This window comes from Pseudochaenichthys georgianus, chromosome 1, assembly GCF_902827115.2.
Source record: "Pseudochaenichthys georgianus chromosome 1, fPseGeo1.2, whole genome shotgun sequence".
Lineage (NCBI taxonomy): Eukaryota > Metazoa > Chordata > Actinopteri > Perciformes > Channichthyidae > Pseudochaenichthys > Pseudochaenichthys georgianus.
Window position 1 is genome coordinate 44,698,106 of NC_047503.1, and position 21,978 is coordinate 44,720,083.

Here is a 21,978-nt window from a genome sequence, read left to right on the forward strand (position 1 = left end):
CGCCAGAAGCAAAATGCTAACGTTATGCTATAAACGAACTACAGCAGGGCCGCACGACTTAAACGTCACGCCAACTTAAGATCCATATTCAAAAATACAGATTCAAAATTGTACAAGTTGAAGCTTTTGTTTTAACAGTTTGCAGTAAACTCTTCAGAAATCACCAGTGGGGTCACTGCTGATGTATTTAATGTTGTAGAACAAAACGTTACCCGTCTCTTCAATGTGTCTCAACCACAGACCTTATTTCCAGCTATTTTCCAAACTTCTATGGAGAGATCCCATTGGCTCTGAGACGAGGGAACCGGTAGTGGTAAAATGCTAACTCACTTCCGGGTTTTAGGACTTGTCACTGCACCACTCTATTGCACAAAGCTTTAAGCTGCTGTTCCTATAAGTCATTTTAGCCTGAACACAGTTTTTGTTACTATTTGTATCTCTTTAAACTAATTTGAATGATTTAAATACAGTACTTTGGGCAGCCTGCCAACAGCTTGTAGATTTCAGCGGCTTACCTCAGAGACGTTTGTGGTGTAGGTCTTCTGTTCAAAAACCGGACTGTGGTCATTGATGTCGGTGATTTTCACTGTGCGCGAGTTGTTGTACTGCAAAGGTAAAGTATGTTATTTTAAGTATTTTGTTCTGTGAAGCTACTGAATGCTATGATTTGTAAACGTGACTTACCTTAACAGGGCCGTCACACATGACAGAATAATACAAAGTGGAGTCCACCTGGAAGACATGAACAAAGTGTTGAGATGACTTTCAGGACTCAGAGCAGAGGTGAGTTTTAAAATGTGTTAAATAGAATTTGAGTATCTATAAAGCTGAAATGTAAAAATGTTATTCCTCCACTCAAGCGCAGAAAAGAAAATTAAAAATGTTGCACTAAAGAGTCTTTAACTTTGAAAGATATATAATTACTGAGCTGAGCTGCTGAATATTAGAATCAGCTGAGTGAACTGAAAGTTAGATTATGTCCCCGATCACTTACATGAAATCTCTCTGGAAGTGATCAAATAAATAACACTGGTATTCTTTAAACAATATTTCGATGAGTACAAAAGCATGAGGACTTTTGAGATAGGGTCTAAACATTTTTCCTTAATTGCCCCAAAAGCACCTTTGGGAAATGTGTGTGTTTCAGTTAAATATCATTAAAGTAACTCATCCTGTCTTGCAAATCATCGTTGACCTTTTTAATATTTAACCAAGATAAAGATCTTAATTAAAATAACCATTACACACTTTATACATGCTAATGAATAGGTAAACTGATAATGTCAAGCTGACTATTTTAAAACAAATAAAATGTTGCTACTACTGAACATCAGTACCTTATTTTAATTTTAAATAAATGTATTCATTTTTATTGTGCATACATCTTATTATTTAGTTTTCTCTGTATTTGTGCTTATGTATGTAAGGTGTCAGCGTTGACATCCTTTTAGTTTAATGTCTTGTGTTCCTAGTCTTGTCACCTTCCGTTTTATTTTGGTAAATGACTCTCCCTCTGGTTTCAGGTGTCTTCACTTCCTGACCTTGGCTGCAGTCGGATAGTTTAAAAATCAGCTCCTAAGTTCTAACCCTATCGTCTATTCCTTGACCTCTGAGTGAAACGTCACGGGGTTAAGGGATAGTGGATAGGAGAATTCAAAAGGACTTAGGAGAAGAGACTGCGGTACTTTAGAGAATCCGAATGCACTTTCACTATCCGACGTGTTTATGATGCACCAGCGGACGTCATTGTGTGCGTCTGCTGCTGTGGGGAAACCATGGAAACCACAGTTTTCTATACAGCGGACTACAACATGGATGTTTAATAAGAACGAGGGACTACTGTAAACTCATCTAGAGACTCTGCACCGTGCTCTGATGCTGCTGCTTTGCTTTATGAACGGGGACAACAGAGAAACATATTCTTCATGACCAAAGCTGGAATTGAAATAAAAAAGGAAAGTGAAACTTATGCTCGTCACCCTCTCCCTCCGGTCCACATTAATACAAATGATCCCAATACGTATGATTGTATGAACTAAAGATCTTAAAATCAATACAGATGTATTTATTATAAACGTTAGTCCTTAACATCTATCACTGTGTATATCACCATTCAAACATCTTTTAAAAGTTGAACAAACCCCACACAGCTCAGTAAAGACTGAGATGTTGACTTTATTTGATAATTTCAGTGAAAACTAACGTTCATATTTCTCTCTTTGATTATAATACTGATGAACGTTCAAAACAAAGCACTTTGGCAACTTACCACCTATGTTTTAAAATGCTTAATAAGCACCGTAACTTTCATGATATCATTTCTCGGTCATAATCGGTTGTTTCCGTGAACTGCCGACTGTTGAGTGACGGCAAATGCTGCGGCTGCAAGGCATTGTGGGGCAGCATTTTCTCCTCTCCTGTCGGTTAGGGAGGTCCAGTGGTTCCTAAGCTAAAGGAGGTTATAAAGGAAGTTTGAAACCTCCTTTCCTATCATTCTCATCATTCTAGAGAATTCGAACGGCACTTATCATGGCTGCCACTGAGGGACTTCCGGGTAATTTCACTCCTTTAGGAAGGTTCCTAAGCTAAATGGACTATTCGACTTCAGCCCTTGTGTGTCACCTGTCAGCCTGATTGTTGTTCCTGCCCCTGATTGTTTTCACCTGTGCGCCATTACCATATGTGTGTGTGTGTGTGTGTGTGTGTGTGTGTGTGTGTGTGTATATAGCCCTTGTCTCTCTTTATCTTGTGCCAGTTCGTCTTGTCTCCACGTCGAGTCCATGTCTGTAATCATAGTGAGTCTTTGAGCTAGAGCCTAGTGATCTTTTGTTTGTTATCGAAGTTTTCTTATTAAGTGAATTTGTTTGTTTAAGTTTGCAGCTTTAGTCTTTTATAAATAAAATATATTTTTGAGTTAAAACGGAATCGTGCATATGAGTTCCTGTGAGCCCATCGTGTCAATGTATGTTCTCGTGCCGCTGCAACACCTTGGTTTCCCCTATTAGTTCATGGTATTCACATGTTCTGTTGATCTTATTAGGAAGCATTAACATATTTGCAGTGTATGAATTTAATATTCTAGGAGACGGGGTTTAGTTGAACTCACGGCTGCCAGTAGGTCTGCGTCGAGCGGCTTCTTGGTGTGAACGGTAGCGCTGGTTTCTCCCAGCGTGAATCTCAGCTCCAGAAACTCCAGATGACTGTTAAAGATGTAGGGCACCAGCTTCACATTGCTTCCTGGTGCGATCCCTGTGAACACCTCCACCTCTCCTGCAGCACCATGGGAGCATTGTGATAAGGACTTTATGCTAATCATGTCTCCATACACACACAGAGTACGAATAAAGGCCTTTTCTCCCTTCATGATGAAGTCAGGAAGAAAACAAACACAGGTGTTTCTCCTTCTACGTGATCTTATAAAAACTGTGAAGCATGTTTTTGAAATATAATACGAATACAACAATACAAAGCCTGTTTAAATAACCCTTCACATGGCATGAATGTACCGTATTATCATTATTTAGAGAGTTCAAATTAGTTTTCTTCATTATAAAAAAAAAAAGAAGAGATTTAGCCATTTTCCAAAACCTTAACTTTAATGTTTGCAAAATGACACAGCTGCTGGATGAAGTGACTTACAATTGAATAACATTATGCAGTTTGTTTTTCTTACTTACCTGTATATCCTTCATCCACTGGACCCACACGTTTATTGGAATCCTCAGCACAATTTATGGCTGAAGTAGCTAGAGAAAATAAATGGAGAATAGTCTCAAATTATACCACAGAGAGAATGTTTCTACACAGATGCATGCAGAATATTTTCGTTAGATCTCTGCTATATCCATTAATCCATTAATTTTTTACTTTTTATTTTAATTATCCAGAATATTTGATATTGTTAATTATCTTTTCCACTTTTTAAAGTATTTTAATGTCTGAACACATTTCTGCTTCTGTGACGAAAGAATTTCCCAAGTTGGGATCAATAAAGTATCTATCTATCTATCCATCCATCCATCCATCCATCCATCTATCTACCTATCTATCTATCTATCTATCTATCTATCTATCTATCTATCTGTCTGTCTGTCTATCCATCCATCCATCCATCCATCCATCCATCCATCTATCTATCTATCTATCTATCTATCTACAGTGGGGAAAACAAGTATTTAGTCAGCCACCAATTGTGCAAGTTCTCCCACTTAAAAAGATGAGAGGCCTGTAATTTTCATCCTCGGTACATTTCAACTATGAGAGACAGAATGGGGGGAAAGAATCCAGGAAATCACTTTGTAGGATTTGTAATGAATTAATTGGTAAATTCCTCGGTAAAATAAGTATTTGGTCACCTACAAACAAACAAGATTTCTGGCTCTCACAGACCTGTAACTTCTTCTTTAAGAGCCTTCTCTGTCCTCCACTCGTTAACTGTATTAATGGCACCTGTTTGAACTCGTTATCAGTATAAAGACACCTGTCCACAACCTCAAACAGTCACACTCCAAACTGCACTATGGCCAAGACCAGAGAGCTGTCAAAGGACACCAGAAACAAAATGGTAGACCTGCACCAGGCTGGGAAGACTGCATCTGCAATAGGTAAGCAGCTTGGTGTGAAGAAATCAACTGTGGGAGCAATTATTAGAAAATGGAAGACACACAAGACCACTGATAATCTCCCTCGATCTGGGGCTCCACGCAAGATCTCACCCCGTGGGGTCAAAATGATCACACGGGGGGGACCTAGTCAATGACCTGCAGAGAGCTGGGACCAAAGTAACAAAGGCTACCATCAGTAACACACTACGCTGCCAGGGACTCAAATCCTGAAGTGCCAGACGTGTCCCCATTCTTAAGCCATTCTCATTCTGTCTCTCATAGTTGAAGTGTACCTAGGATGACAATTACAGGCCTCTCATCTTTTTAAGTGGGAGAACTTGCACAATTGGTGGCTGACTAAATACTTTTTTGCCCCACTGTATCTATCTATCTATCTATCTATCTATCTATCTATCTATCTATCTATCTATCCATCCATCTATCTATCTACAGTATCTATCTATCTATCTATCTATCTATCCATCATCGATCTTAAAAATAATAATTCTGTGTGATATACATTTTATGTGAAATGTCTATGTAAAGCACTTTGGACTGCACATGTTGTATGAAAGGTGCTATACACATACATATTATTATTAATAATAATAATAAACCTGGTACAACAAATAGTGCCGTCTTTGTTAAAATGATGATTAAAACAAAACAGACAATTTAAAGTAGGCCTACATGAGAACTATACTATACTTCTGGGTGTGTCTAAGTTGGTGTTGTCTTTTAGCATTACACTAGCAACTGACAATGGACTTTGAAACATCAAAACTTTATTAGAGGTGTGCGTGATCAAACGGACATGACAAGATCATTTTATGCAAATGTAAAGTGGAATCATCTGTTCAGCGCTTTAGTCTGTGTAGGACTTAAAGAGAAGCCTGTGTGAGGGCTGAGAGGTTTATTACATTACATGTCACTTGTTAAACGCTTTTATCCAAAGCGACTTACATACTCAATGCTGTGGGCAATCCCAACAGGAGCAATTTGGGGTGAGGTGTCTTGCCCAGGGACACAACGACATGCTGACTGCAGTGGGGTTTGAACCTGTGCTCCCCTGATCCGAACACCAACTCACAACCCACTGCACCACACGCCTCCATAAACCCACTGCTTTATTTACGCAGGTGGATGATGTGTTGCATGTGTGTTCCCATAGCATATATACACATCACGTACATTAACTATAATAACTCTATTCGATGTAAAAAAAATAGCATGATGGCCAAAATGACAAACATTTTCAACACAAAAAATTGTGCCAACTTTTAAAAACACATTTCGGTTCATTTTTTTCTATCTTGATACGATTTGTAAAACAGCCCCACCTACTGACTATATCTCTTTAATCTAGTTGGAGCGTTTCCCATGCGTAACATTTTAAATTGTACATTATTCAAACCTTCTGCCTGAGATCTGTCAGATTAGTGTTCATGATAAAGATTTCCCAATGAACCATATGAACTCCAGGCCCTGCCCCACACTCACTGTATGTATGTCTGTTTGATGTTGCGTGGATTACAATTACAGATTTGTAACGCAAAGATACCTTAGTACTGACTCAATCAGCATTTAACATGATTGAAATCCAGAACCTTCACCACAGATAGAAAAGTAATCCTAACGTTTTTAAATCCAATCTGTTTCTAAAATACAAGATAGCCATCCATTACTGCTTCACTCACCCAAAGGACTTCCAGTAATGACACACACAAAAATGGAGAAAATTAGGAGGGGACCGGTCCGGATCAAACCAACCGTGTCCATATCTGCTTGCTTGTCTTTTGCCAAAACATGAAGAAAGGACACTGAAATAATCACCTGAATCTCTGGTGATCCACAGTTTTCTATACAGCGGACTACAACATGGATGTTTAATAAGAACGAGGGACTACTGTAAACTCATCTAGAGACTCTGCACCGTGCTCTGATGCTGCTGCTTTGCTTTATGAACGGGGACAACAGAGAAACATATTCTTCATGACCAAAGCTGGAATTGAAATAAAAAAGGAAAGTGAAACTTATGCTCGTCACCCTCTCCCTCCGGTCCACATTAATACAAATGATCCCAATACGTATGATTGTATGAACTAAAGATCTTAAAATCAATACAGATGTATTTATTATAAACGTTAGTCCTTAACATCTATCACTGTGTATATCACCATTCAAACATCTTTTAAAAGTTGAACAAACCCCACACAGCTCAGTAAAGACTGAGATGTTGACTTTATTTGATAATTTCAGTGAAAACTAACGTTCATATTTCTCTCTTTGATTATAATACTGATGAACGTTCAAAACAAAGCACTTTGGCAACTTACCACCTATGTTTTAAAATGCTTAATAAGCACCGTAACTTTCATGATATCATTTCTCGGTCATAATCGGTTGTTTCCGTGAACTGCCGACTGTTGAGTGACGGCAAATGCTGCGGCTGCAAGGTATCTATCTACAGTGGGGAAAACAAGTATTTAGTCAGCCACCAATTGTGCAAGTTCTCCCACTTAAAAAGATGAGAGGCCTGTAATTTTCATCCTCGGTACATTTCAACTATGAGAGACAGAATGGGGGGAAAGAATCCAGGAAATCACTTTGTAGGATTTGTAATGAATTAATTGGTAAATTCCTCGGTAAAATAAGTATTTGGTCACCTACAAACAAACAAGATTTCTGGCTCTCACAGACCTGTAACTTCTTCTTTAAGAGCCTTCTCTGTCCTCCAACTGTATTAATGGCACCTGTTTGAACTCGTTATCAGTATAAAGACACCTGTCCACAACCTCAAACAGTCACACTCCAAACTGCACTATGGCCAAGACCAGAGAGCTGTCAAAGGACACCAGAAACAAAATGGTAGACCTGCACCAGGCTGGGAAGACTGCATCTGCAATAGGTAAGCAGCTTGGTGTGAAGAAATCAACTGTGGGAGCAATTATTAGAAAATGGAAGACACACAAGACCACTGATAATCTCCCTCGATCTGGGGCTCCACGCAAGATCTCACCCCGTGGGGTCAAAATGATCACACGGGGGGGACCTAGTCAATGACCTGCAGAGAGCTGGGACCAAAGTAACAAAGGCTACCATCAGTAACACACTACGCTGCCAGGGACTCAAATCCTGAAGTGCCAGACGTGTCCCCATTCTTAAGCCATTCTCATTCTGTCTCTCATAGTTGAAGTGTACCTAGGATGACAATTACAGCGACTTACATACTCAATGCTGTGGGCAATCCCAACAGGAGCAATTTGGGGTGAGGTGTCTTGCCCAGGGACACAACGACATGCTGACTGCAGTGGGGTTTGAACCTGTGCTCCCCTGATCCGAACACCAACTCACAACCCACTGCACCACACGCCTCCATAAACCCACTGCTTTATTTACGCAGGTGGATGATGTGTTGCATGTGTGTTCCCATAGCATATATACACATCACGTACATTAACTATAATAACTCTATTCGATGTAAAAAAAATAGCATGATGGCCAAAATGACAAACATTTTCAACACAAAAAATTGTGCCAACTTTTAAAAACACATTTCGGTTCATTTTTTTCTATCTTGATACGATTTGTAAAACAGCCCCACCTACTGACTATATCTCTTTAATCTAGTTGGAGCGTTTCCCATGCGTAACATTTTAAATTGTACATTATTCAAACCTTCTGCCTGAGATCTGTCAGATTAGTGTTCATGATAAATATTTCCCAATGAACCATATGAACTCCAGGCCCTGCCCCACACTCACTGTATGTATGTCTGTTTGATGTTGCGTGGATTACAATTACAGATTTGTAACGCAAAGATACCTTAGTACTGACTCAATCAGCATTTAACATGATTGAAATCCAGAACCTTCACCACAGATAGAAAAGTAATCCTAACGTTTTTAAATCCAATCTGTTTCTAAAATACAAGATAGCCATCCATTACTGCTTCACTCACCCAAAGGACTTCCAGTAATGACACACACAAAAATGGAGAAAATTAGGAGGGGACCGGTCCGGATCAAACCAACCGTGTCCATATCTGCTTGCTTGTCTTTTGCCAAAACATGAAGAAAGGACACTGAAATAATCACCTGAATCTCTGGTGTTGAGAGTCCATTTCCGCAGTTCCCCTCCCCTTTCCAGCAATCTTGTTTTATGGCTGGTTGTAAAGTTACAGTATCACTGATGGTGGACTGTGCCATGGCAAAGTCTGAGTTTCTTTTCCCCTGAAAATGTGAAGGAGACTTGGGTTTGAACTTCACAGGAGAAGAAGGGCTATATTAAGCTCTAAGTAAAGGCAGGCTGCTGTGTTCAGAAGATACGTTTGACCTTGTTTGTTCCTATCATGTGATTTTGATTGTGTTTTCACTCTGTGTGAAATTATGAATAAAGAATGCTGGTGTATACAAGTCTGGCCTAAATCTTCTGTCAGAAAGATTGCAGCAATCCATGGGGTGTAGATATCCAAACTTTAATTGTGCACCGGAGTTATGGTGTTGTTATCTAGGAAATATAAATAAACAGAGTAGATCAAATTAGTGAATGACAATATTAATCCTAATAGTTACATTACGATTTCCTGCTAGGAACAGTACATACACATAAATGCTGGAACAGTCAGCTGCATGGTAAACAATACCACAAATGCCCGCAAGAGGGCTCACTTGACCGCAACAAGTGCAAGTGTTTTAACAAGTGATAATGGCGGCTTACAGGGGCATACAGTTGTACATGCGGTAATGGCGGCTGACAGAGGCTTAAAGTTATACATAGCTCACCGCAATAGCACAAGACTGGACATATATGACGATCGTACATTACAAATATAATCACAGCGGACAGAAAGTGAAACTACTGAACATTTAACCGGCAGTCACACTTACGGCAAACAAGTACTGTAAACAATATATTGTGGTGACCACCTATTAATACACTGGTTCATAATTCACACATGGAACTACAGTTGGGGTTTTGTTTCCACACGGACATGTTAGGTGTTGTCTATATATGTTGTGTGCCCTCTTGGCTTCTCTCTCTTCTTCCCGGACTGCAACCGGACAACATGTCCTTTTCTGCTTCTAAATAAAGTACCCTTTTGCACCATCATTTTACCGCCTCTGACTCCCTATCTCTCGGCACTACACTGGTGACCCTGACACATTTCGAGAAGTTTCCGGGACGGACCCGAACACGGCAAAAGGAACTCATGTTTCTTTCTGGAAATGCCGGGGATTTTTTGGAATCGTCCGTGGCTGCTACCGGCACGCGGACTGAGGCTCGGTGCGCGCCCCGCAGAAGAGCTGGGGACGTTGCTCGCCATTCCCGCATCAGCCTTCCATCCAACAGGGGGACGACGCACGACCTGCTGGGTCGATCAGCAAACCGATTGCTACCTCGTGGGCTGGTTTCTTCGGGGCGTGCGGCTGCACGTCCCGGCTGCGCTAGCTGACGACGACTAGCGGCTGACCACGAGGGGCTAACGACGGCTAGCAGCTACCCATGGCTGCCAGCTAGCGGCTAACGGCTAGCTGCTAACGGCTGTCGACATATTTCTGTTAACATCTGACTGTTAACATTTTTTTTTTCCGGTGCCGGAGAGGAGGTTCGACCAGCCGGTTGACTTCGTGTGGTCACTCCTACTTTTTTCACCACCTCGACGGTGGTTCCAGACGCCACTCACGTTTTCATCGGCGCCTGGGTGGCGCACTCCTGGACCCCGTCTCGCCTCGACGGTTTCGGACATCGACCATGCTGCCATCGGCCCGTGGGTGGCGCGCTCCAGAACCTGTCTGGCCTCTCCTGCCTTCCGGGGATATCCAGACGCCACTCACATTTTCATCGCCGCCTGGGTGGCGCACTCCTGGACTTCCTCTCACCTCGACAGTTCTGGACGTCGCCCAAGCTCCATCGGCCCATGGGTGGCGCGCTCCGGGACCCTGTCTGGCCTCTCATCTGTCCACGGCTCCTTCCTCCCGGGGAGACTGCTCCTGCCTCCCGGTGATACCTCAAGGCTTGCCAAGGATTTTGTGCCCGTCGCCGCTGTGCGTTTGCCTGCGGCCGGGTTGCTCTCCTGCTTCCCGGGGATACCTCGACGCCTGCAGAGGACTTCGTGCCCGCCGCCGTTGTGCGTCTGCCTGTGGCCGAGTGAGGGAATGCTTCGGTTTTGGGACAAAATTAACATGGGATCACTCCGGTCATTGTACGTACTTCGTCTCACTGGAATATTAATGGTCAGATTGAATACAACATCGACCCAATTTCTCCGGTCAATGACGGGAGAGTTTTGAAAGTGACAACACTGTTTCACACATTTAAAAACATTTAAACGATTAAACAATGTTTACCCAGGATTCAGGCACCTTCCCTGGCTTGTAAAATGTGGTGCCCTGGAGGTATCGGACTATTTAAAACATGTATACCCAGGATTCAATCACTTTTCCTGGCTTGTAAAGTGCTGTGAAGCAGCCTGTTCTCTGGGTGCAGTCTCGGTGCAAGAGCCATGCGCTGCAAGGAGATCTCTGGGTGTGCTCTGTGGCTCTCACAGCCTGCTTCTCTCTGGCTGCTCTCTCTCTGTATTCACAGCACTTTCCCCCAGCTTTCAAACACTTACGGCCCGTCTACACTACAGCGTCGACAGCGTCGAAAACTCCAATCTGCCCATTCACTTTCAATGGGGTGACGTCACGTTGCCTCGCTTTTCCGCCGAACTGAATTGTGGGTAGCAGAGCGGTCTGTCTCCGGCGTCAGAAGTTTAACAATGTTCAACTTCTGACGCCGGAGATGCCGGAGTAGCCAGCGCCAGCCAATCAAATCCCGTTTCTGAAAATCTGACAGCTGAAGCCGTAGCCAATCAAACCGCGTCTAAGCTGGGAGAGATATCCCGCCGTTCATTTCTATATTTCAAAAAAAGTTGGAGGAGAAACTAACTATCGCCGTAGCAATCACCCGGTTTTGTATGACCAGACCCTCTTCACCTACCGGGATACAAACCGGAGGAACCAGGCATGGAGGGAGGTGCAGAGACAGTGGGTGAAACTGGTAGGTTTTCGCCTGTTTGGGGAGTTTATATATATATATATATTGCTCCCATAAAATCCCCGGGGTTTTTTACTTTGTATGTCGGGGGCGGGAGATTCATGTGATTGGTTGTTGGTCGTGTTGCTTGAATAAAATCCCCAAGCTCCAGACACGCCCAGCTCCAAGCTTTTTTTGAAGCTGTAGTGTGGACGCTCCGTTATTGCTGGGTATGAAAGCCTTGTGCATCACCCTGGAGCTCTGCCTAGGTGCCTTTGAGTGTGAGACCCTGCTAACAGCAGTGAACCTGCTGCCAGCATTACAAACATATTAATCAGGGGTTTTAACACTTTTTTCCATGAAAATGATTTTTATTCACTATCATGGGGCTGAAGAACCAGCACCTTACCGTGGTAGAGAGGTTTGTGTGCCCTGATGAACCTGGGGGCTGTGTTGTCTGGAACCTTGTGTTCCTGGTAGGGTCTCCCATGGCAAATTGGTCTCAGGCAAGGGGCCAGACTAAGATTGGTTCAAAAGACCTCATGAAAGGAAAAACAAGAAGTGAGGATACCCGGCCCGGAGGAAGCCCGGGGTCCCCTTCTGGAGCCAGGCCCAGAAGGAGGACTCGTTGGCGAGCGTCTGGTGGCCGGGCTTGCCACGGAGCCCGGCCGGGCCCAGCCCGAAAAGGCAACGTGGGCAACACCTCCGCTTCTCTGTCCCGCGGGCCCACCACCTACGGGAAACATCGATGGGGTCGGGTGCGCTGCCAGACGGGTGGCAGTGAAAGCGGAGGGTCTCGACGGACCAGACCCGGGCGGCAGAAGCTGGCTTTGGGGACGTGGAACGTCACCTCTCTGGGGGGGAAGGAGCCGGAGCTTGTGCGGGAGGTGGAGCGGTACCAGTTGGATCTGGTTGGGCTCACCTCTACGCACAGCGTCGGCTCTGGAACCTTACTTCTGGATAGGGGTTGGACTCTATTCTTCTCCGGAGTTGCTCAAGGTGTGAGGCACCGGGCGGGTGTGGGGATACTCACAAGTCCCCGGTTAGGTGCTTCGTTGTTGGAGTTTACCCCAGTGGACGAGAGGGTCGCCTCCCTTCGCCTGCGGGTTATGGGGGGGAAAACTCTGACTGTTGTGTGTGCTTATGCACCCAACAGCAGTTCAGAGTATTCGGCCTTCTTGGAGACCCTGGAAAGAGTCCTGTATGGGGCTCCTGAAGGGGACTCCTTAGTCTTGCTGGGAGACTTCAACGCACATGTGGGCAATGATGGAGACACTTGGAGGGGCGTGATTGGGAGGAACGGCCCCCCTGATCTGAACCGGAGTGGTGGTTTGTTACTGGACTTCTGTGCTAGTCATGGATTGGCCATAACAAACACCATGTTCGAACATAAGGATGCTCATAAGTGTACGTGGTACCAGAGCACCCTAGGCAGAAGGTCCATGATCGATTTCGTTATCGTATCATCGGACCTGAGGCCGTATGTTTTGGACACTCGGGTAAAGAGAGGGGCGGAGTTGTCAACTGATCACCATCTGGTGGTGAGTTGGGTCGAGTGGCGGGGGAAGCCTCTGGATAGACCTGGTAAGCCCAAACGTGTAGTTCGGGTGAACTGGGAACGTCTGGAGGAGGCCCAAGTTCAGGAGGCCTTCAACTCACACCTCCGGCAGAGCTTTTCGGGCATTCCTGTGGAGGTTGGGGACATTGAACCAGAGTGGTCGGTGTTCAAAGCCTCTATTGCCGAAGCCGCGGTGGGGAGCTGTGGTCTCAAGGTCTTAGGTGCCTCAAGGGGCGGTAACCCTCGAACCTCCTGGTGGACACCGGTGGTCAGGGAAGCCGTCCGACTGAAGAAGGAGGCCTTCAGGGATTTGTTATCCCGGGGGACTCCCGAAGCAGTTGCAAGGTACCGACAGGCCCGAAGGGCAGCAGCCTCATCCGTGGCCGAGGCAAAGCAGCGGGTGTGGGAGAAGTTCGGAGAAGACATGGAGAAGGACTTTCGGGCGGCACCAAAGTTGTTCTGGAAAACTGTCCGACACCTCAGGAGGGGGAAGCAGGGAACCATCCAAGCTGTGTACAGTAAGGATGGGACGTTGTTGACCTCAACTGATGGAGTGTTGGGACGTTGGAAGGAACACTTTGAGGAACTCCTGAACCCGACAACTCCGCCCTCTATGTTAGAGGCAGAGCTGGAGTATGACGGGGGATCAACGCCAATCTCCCGGGGGGAGGTCACTGAGGTCGTCAAACAACTCCACAGTGGCAAAGCCCCGGGGGTGGATGAGATCCGCCCGGAAATGCTGAAGGCTCTGGGTGTTGAGGGACTGTCATGGTTGACACGTCTCATCAACGTTGCGTGGAAGTCGGAAACGGTACCGAAGGAGTGGCAGACCGGGGTGGTGGTCCCCCTTTTCAAAAAGGGGGATCAGAGGGTGTGTGCCAATTACAGAGGCATCACACTACTCAGCCTCCCCGGGAAAGTTTACTCCAAGGTACTCGAAAGGAGGGTCAGGCCGATTGTCGAACCTCAGATTGAGGAGGAACAATGCGGATTCCGTCCTGGTCGTGGAACGACGGATCAGCTTTTTACTCTCGCAAGGATCCTGGAGGGGGCCTGGGAGTACGCTTATCCGGTCTACATGTGTTTTGTAGACTTGGAGAAGGCGTATGACCGGGTTCCCAGGGAGTTACTGTGGGAGGTGCTGCGGGAGTATGGGGTGAGGGGGTCTCTACTCAGGGCCATCCAATCTCTGTACTCCCAAAGCGAGAGCTGTGTCCGGGTCCTCGGCAGTAAGTCGGACCCATTTCCGGTGAGGGTTGGCCTCCGCCAGGGCTGCGCTTTGTCACCAATCCTGTTTGTAATATACATGGATCGGATTTCGAGGCGTAGTCGTGGGGGGGGGGGTCTGCAGTTCGGTGGACTAAGGATTGCACCACTGCTTTTTGCAGATGATGTGGTTCTGATGGCTTCATCGGTCTGCGACCTTCAGCACTCACTGGATCGGTTCGCAACCGAGTGTGAAGCGGCTGGGATGAGGATCAGCACCTCCAAATCTGAGGCCATGGTTCTCAGCAGGAAACCGATGGACTGTCCACTCCAAGTAGGGAATGAGTCCTTACCCCAAGTGAAGGAGTTCAAGTATCTCGGGGTCTTGTTCTCGAGTGAGGGATCAATGGAGCGTGAGATGGGCCGGAGAATCGGAGCAGCGGGAGCGGTATTGCAGTCGCTTTACCGCACCGTTGTGACGAAAAGGGAGCTGAGCCGGAAGGCAAAGCTCTCTGTCTACCGGGCCATTTTCGTTCCTACCCTCACCTATGGTCATGAAGGATGGGTCATGACCGAAAGAACGAGATCGCGGATACAAGCGGCCGAGATGGGTTTCCTCCGCCGGGTGGCTGGTGTCTCCCTTAGAGATAAGGTGAGAAGTTCGGTCATCAGGGAGGGACTCGGAGTTGAGCCGCTCCTCCTTCGCGTCGAAAGAAGCCAGTTGAGGTGGTTCGGGCACCTAGTTAGGATGCCACCTGGGCGCCTCCCTAGGGAGGTGTTCCAGGCACGTCCAGCTGGGAAGAGACCAAGGGGTAGACCTAGGACCAGGTGGAGGGATTATATCTCTTCGCTGGCCTGGGAGCGCCTTGGGATCCCCCAGTCAGAGCTGGTTGATGTCGCCAGGGAAAAGAAAGTTTGGGGCTCTCTGCTGGAACTGCTACCCCCGCGACCCGACCACGGATAAGCGGGAGAAGATGGATGGATGGATGGATCATGGGGCTATAAATCAAATTCTGGGCAATTAGGAGCACAATTGTACCTTTTACTATTTAAATGTATTTGTATTATATATTTTTGGGCTATTAAAGTGACATTTCTGGGTGACTTTGTCAGTTTATGGAGCTTAGCGCACAGTTCCCGGAGGTTCCAGGCCGAATTTGGGAGCTCATAGGCAGCCTGCCATGCGCCCCCACCCGTGGAAAGCCGAAAAAAGTAACCAACGGAGGAGGGGCTCCAAAAAGCTCAAGTCTTCGGGGCTTCGGGTGGAAGCCCCGGACACTTTTCCACTCCCCCGTTGCATTTTACAACGGAGAGGGGAATCAAGACCTCCCCTCATCCGTCAAAAAAAATTCATTCATGTTTTTCAAGCTACAATCCGCACGATATTGGAAACTCGGTTTTTGAGAGGACTAAAAAAAAAAACCGACTGTGATTTCCTGGATGAACTTTTGGCCCGTTTTCTTAGTTCTCCAAAAAGTTAACTCAGACTTTTTCTGACTCTGGAGGAATGTGAGGGGAGTTGTCAGGGGACTCTACCTGCCTTAAGAGACACTATTTTGGGATACAATTTTTCCATTTTCACCCCTTTTATCTGTTTCTCCCAAAAGATAACTCAGACTTTTTCTGACTCTGGAGGAATGTAAGGAGAGTTGTCAGGGGACTCTTGCGGGCTCATGATGCACTATTTTCGGATACTCTTTTTCATTTTCAGCCCTTTTCCATGGATGAATTGAAACTTATCTTTTTTACATTTGGGTCAATTTGACCCAGTTCTGGTACCGCATTGCCTGGAGGAGAGGAACGAGAGATGACAGGCTCTCTGGCCGCCTCACAAGTCACTATTGTCGGACACTTTCTTTGCTTTACCCCGGTTCTATCACTCTTTCCTCCTTTGACCATAAAACGTGTTTCCTGCTGGGGTACTGCCTGGTTCCGGGGCACCCCAAACCCTCTCATGGTCGGGGCACCATGAATTGATGCATCGGACCCAATGTTGCCATCATCAGCCCCGCGTTGGTGCGGAGGTGGGGTAGGCTTCTCAGTCCTCTGGTATTTCAGGAAGTGTGATGAGTTTCGCCACAGGTCGAATATATGTAGTGCCTTTAATATTCACCTCTGCAGAGCGTATCCTACCATCATCGCTCGGGTTCACTTTGGTTAGCCGTCCAACTGGCCAGAGAGCCCTTGGCAGTTGCGGGTCGACGATCATGACGACCTGGTCTGTGGTTAGGTCTGGTGTAGGAGTGTGCCACTTTTGACGGAGCTGAAGGTTAGGGAGATAGTTACGTATAAACTGGGCCCAGAAGTGGTCAGCCAAGACCTGGCTTTGTTTCCAGCGACGACACCCAAGCAGATCGCAGTTGCCATACACTGCTTGTGGAAATGATGCATCTCGCCGCCCCATGAGCAAGAGATTGGGTATAATGGGGTCTGGATCAGCAATGTCGCGCCTCGCATAGCTGAGGGGTTTGGAATTGAGTATTCCCTCCACTTCCACTAGCACAGTCATCAGGACCTCTTCAGGCAACGTTTGGTCTTTCAGGAACACTTGCAGTGAAGCTTTGGCAGATTTGATCTCCCGTTCCCATGTGCCGACGAAGTGTGGAGCGAGTGGTGGATTAAATCTGAAGGTGATACTATGTTCAGCTAGCTGTTCCTTCAGACTTGGCTCGAGTGCCGCAAAGGCTTCTTGCAGCTCACGGTCACCTCCCGGAAGTTGGTTCCTTGGTCGCAGAGGATCTCGTAGTTCTCCAGCCTGCGTTTGGATCCCAAGAGGCACAAACGGCGGCTGGTGACCATCCCCCCCTCAGTTCTCCCCATGCTCCTTAGGGACCTGGGAAACGTAATGCGCAGTGTATCGTGACTTTCACTGGCACCTGCAGGGTGGAGCTATGGGCTTATTCAGACCAATTAGACTCTACCCAGCCGAGTAAGCTGCAGCCCGACATCTCCACGGTCACATCCGGATGATAGGAAGTTGGGGTGCGGTGGCTGTTAACCAAAGGCCAGTCAGGGGCAGTGTGGTGGGTCGATGTTGTAGGGCGACAGGGCGTTCATCCATCGGGGCTCCACCCACTGTACCCATAGAGTCTAGTAGAGGGCGGAGCCTGTGTGAGATAGAACGGGGGGTTACGTATTGTAACAGGTGATCAGGTGATGTACCAACATTGAGTTTTAGTTTTTTTATACAAACATCAATTAGATAATTGTATTATGTTTGCGAAGGAAGATATTCCCATTAATATAACTTTGCAAATTGTCTCTGCAAACTGTAAAATATTGGAATTGTAAGTTCAAATATGAACTGAACTAACTATTTTAACTGTTAGAGCTCCACTGTTCTTCTCTTGTTTTACCTCACAACTCAGGTGTAGAAGAGAGTAGCCTCACATGCACTTACTTCTGTATTTCTGCATCTCCATTCTCAATCTGCAAGTCAGAGTGAACAAGTTCATTTGGCTTCTCCATTTCTTCAGAAATTTCAATCTCTTCCGAAATCACCCTCCTCAATCTGCAAGTCACAATGAACACTTTGTTTACATAGAAAACAGACAGTTTTTTTAAGGTTTAGAAGAAGCAGAAGGAACACTTAATTGTCCCACAGGGAACATTTACATTCTACATTTGACCCCTTGAACCGGTTCCCAAGCAAAGTCCCTACGGACTTCGCCACTAACCCACTGAGAGAAAAGATAAGGAACTTTATAGTCTAAGAAAATACTCAAAATAAATAGTTAAACATTTGTTTGTTAGTTTTATTACAAATAGGACAAACTTTTCAGAATGTATTTGCTTTTAATCAAAATTCATTAACCTTGCCCTTATAATAATGTTTTTAACCCTTAAATGGGTATACAATTATTGATTGCTATTTTCTACAATCAACCCATAATCGTCTGTTATTACAGATTAGATTAGAGTGATTGTCCTGTGTGGCACTGTACACAGTATATATACAATATATAACAAATAAACAATAACACAGACAACAACAGATGATGACACACATGGCAGTTACATTTAGCGAGGTCTGTTATTTAAGTTAGAAATGGCTGCTGGAACCATGGCTTTTCCAAAGTGAGCCCTAACTAACATGTCTTAGTGTACCTGCGCCCGGATGGCAGTGGGGCGAGGAACTGATTGAGTGGATGTGTGATGTCTAGTTCTTGTGAGAACGCGTGAGATGGCCCTTTTGTTAAGTATTGTGAGGTTGGGAGTAGGGAGTCCAATTATCATGGCAGCAGTGTTGGTGATGTGTGTGAGTTTGGTCCGGTTGGTGACAGTGAGCATATTGAAATTACACCCATATTACACATTAATACACCTCTGTTCACCCCTATTTCCCAGTTATTACACCCATCTTACATCTATATTACTCCCGTATTAATAATAACACTGTCAAATGACTGTCCCCGCCAGGAAACAAACTATTCAAGGATAATCAAAATCATGAAGATTCTCTAGCATGATCATGGTCACTACAAATGACATATCATTGTCTGCTGCAGAAAAAGAGATACAATAAAAGTCGTAACCACACTGATAAAAAGTTGTAAACACATCCATCAGGTGTAGACAACCAGGGGGCAAAGTGCTCAAATGCAAAACCAGGGGGAAAGCACACATAGGTGACCAGTTCAGTTTTATAAATTGGGGGCTGAAGGTATAAATACATTCTTGGCACTACTAGACTAGAAGAAACAAGCCACATACATACTCATTATATTACTCATACATTACCAATGTATTATCATGTGGGGTTTGGACACAGGCCAAAATGTAATCCATTCCTTTTGACTGGGACATTGGGATAATCTCTTATCAGATAACTACATTCATTTACATGTCACTTGTTGGAGGCTTTTATCCAAAGCGACTTACATACATTAAGTAGAATAATGTGAGCAATGCCCACAGGAAGAATTTGGGGTGAAGTGTCTTGGGACACGACGACGAGTGGGGATTGAACCAGCTCCCCTGATCGAACTGAGCCACAGCCTCCCTTAGAAAACCTATACCTGTCTTATTGAATAATGAATTAATGAATTCATTAAATTGTTCTTTAAAACTAAACTCAAAATGTTTCTGTTAATATTTGTTAATATGTGATATGTCATGTTATTGCTGTAGTGTCAATCGCATTATGGAGCCTCCTGAACTTTAAGCTAAATGTTTTTTTCATTTATTTGTCTTTCTTTAGAAATGTGTGCTGCACTGTTACTTGCTATCTCATTGTTTACAGAGAGAAACTTCTGTAAAATCTTTATCTTTGAAAGAAGAAGAACTATGAGGTAAGTCACTTTGAGGTTACGGTGACGCCATCTCACGCCTCCCTTTAAACCTGTTACTACCCCCTGACTGTATTCACTGCAGCACCTTAGTTAGCTACACCATAAATGAACAATTACAAATGTGTTAAATGTATGAACTGTGTTTACCAGATGAGATTAATTATCAATGTTTTCCTCAAATAGGCTCTGATAAAGCCACTGTGCGCTACCAGCTCAACACCCAACAGCTGATGGACACAGAGAGTAGAGAAGTAACTCAGATTTAGCAGCTAAAGGTACAGATAACAAGCTAAAAGAGGGGACAGACAGATAAACAGAGGTAGGAATTTAACAGCTGCAACTTAAAGACACATTATGTTTATTTTACACAAGTGAAATAAACAGAATACAAAAAACGAATCAGAATAACTGAGCATCAAAGAACACAATTTAAACTTAAGGGGTTATTTGATGTATCTTTTAATACATTTAATGCAAAATATGAATAATTGATTATGAATGTAAAAACGATACACATGGGTAGTCGCTTACCCGGTGTGTAATAACAGAAAATACTTTAATGAAATCCCCTCTCACCTCGACAGTTCCGGACGTCGCCCAAGCTCCATCGGCCCATGGGTGGCGCGCTCCGGGACCCTGTCTGGCCTCTCATCTGTCCACGGCTCCTTCCTCCCGGGGAGACTGCTCCTGCCTCCCGGGGATACCTCAAGGCTTGCCAAGGATTTCGTGCCCGCCGCCTCTGTGCGTTTGCCTGCGGCCGGGTTGCTCTCCTGCTTCCCGGGGATACCTTGACGCCTGCAGAGGACTTCGTGCCCGCCACCGTTGTGCGTCTGCCTGCGGCCGAGTGAGGGAATGCTCCGGTTTTGGGACGAAATTAACATGGGATCACTCCGGTCATTGTACGTACTTCGTCTCACTGGAATATTAACGGTCAGATTGAATACAACATCGACCCAATTTCTCCGGTCAATGACGGGAGAGTTTTGAAAGTGACAAAACACTGTTTCACACATTTAAAAACATTTAAACAATTAAACAATGTTTACCCAGGATTCAGGCACCTTCCCTGGCTTGTAAAATGTGGTGCCCTGGAGGTATCAGACTATTTAAAACATGTATACCCAGGATTCAATCACTTTTCCTGGCTTGTAAAGTGCTGTGAAGCAGCCTGTTCTCTGGGTGCAGTCTGGGTGCAAGAGCCATGCGCTGCAAGGAGATCTCTGGGTGTGCTCTGTGGCTCTCACAGCCTGCTTCTCTCTGGCTGCTCTCTCCCTGTATTCACAGCACTTTTCCCCAGCTTTCAAACACTCATTGCTGGGTATGAAAGCCTTGTGCATCACCCTGGAGCTCTGCCTAGGTGCCTTTGAGTGTGAGACCCTGCTAACAGCAGTGAACCTGCTGCCAGCATTACAAATATATTAATCAGGGGTTTTAACACTTTTTTCCATGAAAATGATTTTTATTCACTATCATGGGGCTATAAATCAAATTCCGGGTAATTAGGAGCACAATTGTATCTTTTACTATTTAAATGTATTTGTATTATATATTTTTGGGCTATTAAAGTGACATTTATGGGTGAAAGCCGAAAAAAGTAACCAACGGAGGAGGGGCTCCAAGAAGCTCAAGTCTTCGGGGCTTCGGGCGGAAGCCCCTGACACTTTTCCACTCCCCCGTTGCATTTTACAACGGAGAGGGGAATCGAGACCTCCCCTCCTCCGTCAAAAAAATGCATTCATGTTTTTCAAGCTACCATCCGCACGATAGCGGAAACCCGGTTTTAGAGAGGACTAAAAAAAAAAACGACTGTGATTTTCTGGATGAACTTTTGGCCCGTTTTCATGGTTCTCCAAAAAGTTAACTCAGACTTTCACTGACTCTGGAGGAATGTGAGGGGAGTTGTCAGGGGACTCTACCCGCCTTAAGAGACACTATTTTGGGATACAATTTCTCCATTTTCACCCCTTTTCTCTGGTTCTCCCAAAAGATAACAGAGTTTTTCCTGACTCTGGAGGAATGTAAGGAGAGTTGTCAGGGGACTCTTGCGGGCTCATGATGCACTATTTTCGGCCCTTTTCCATGGATGAATTGAAACTTATCTTTTTTACATTTGGGTCAATTTGACCCAGTTCTGGTACCGCATTGCCTGGAGGATAGGACCGAGAGATGACAGACTCTCTGGCCGCCTCACAAGTCACTATTGTCGGACACTTTCTTTGCTTTACCCCGGTTCTATCACTCTTTCCTCCTTTGACCATACAACGTGTTTCCTGCTGGGGTACTGCCTGGTTCCGGGGCA

The 21,978-nt window shown here is 45.1% G+C and overlaps 2 protein-coding genes across 2 annotated transcripts in view; both read right to left on the reverse strand.

Moving 5' to 3' along the window:
* Positions 1-20,560, reverse strand: part of LOC117453111 (cadherin-23) — a 51,190-nt gene extending 30,630 nt beyond the window's left edge. The window contains exons 1-8 of the mRNA XM_034091986.2: positions 20,256-20,560; positions 17,789-17,899; positions 17,089-17,221; positions 16,522-16,651; positions 3,678-3,746; positions 3,107-3,270; positions 685-732; positions 516-605 (exon numbers count right to left, since the gene is read on the reverse strand). Coding sequence (XP_033947877.2) covers positions 516-605; positions 685-732; positions 3,107-3,270; positions 3,678-3,746; positions 16,522-16,651; positions 17,089-17,221; positions 17,789-17,899; positions 20,256-20,560 — 1,050 coding nt within the window. The remainder of the gene's footprint in view (positions 1-515; positions 606-684; positions 733-3,106; positions 3,271-3,677; positions 3,747-16,521; positions 16,652-17,088; positions 17,222-17,788; positions 17,900-20,255) is intronic.
* Positions 1-21,978, reverse strand: part of LOC117450830 (protein SPMIP3-like) — a 349,252-nt gene that overhangs the window by 281,712 nt on the left and 45,562 nt on the right. The window lies entirely within an intron of this gene.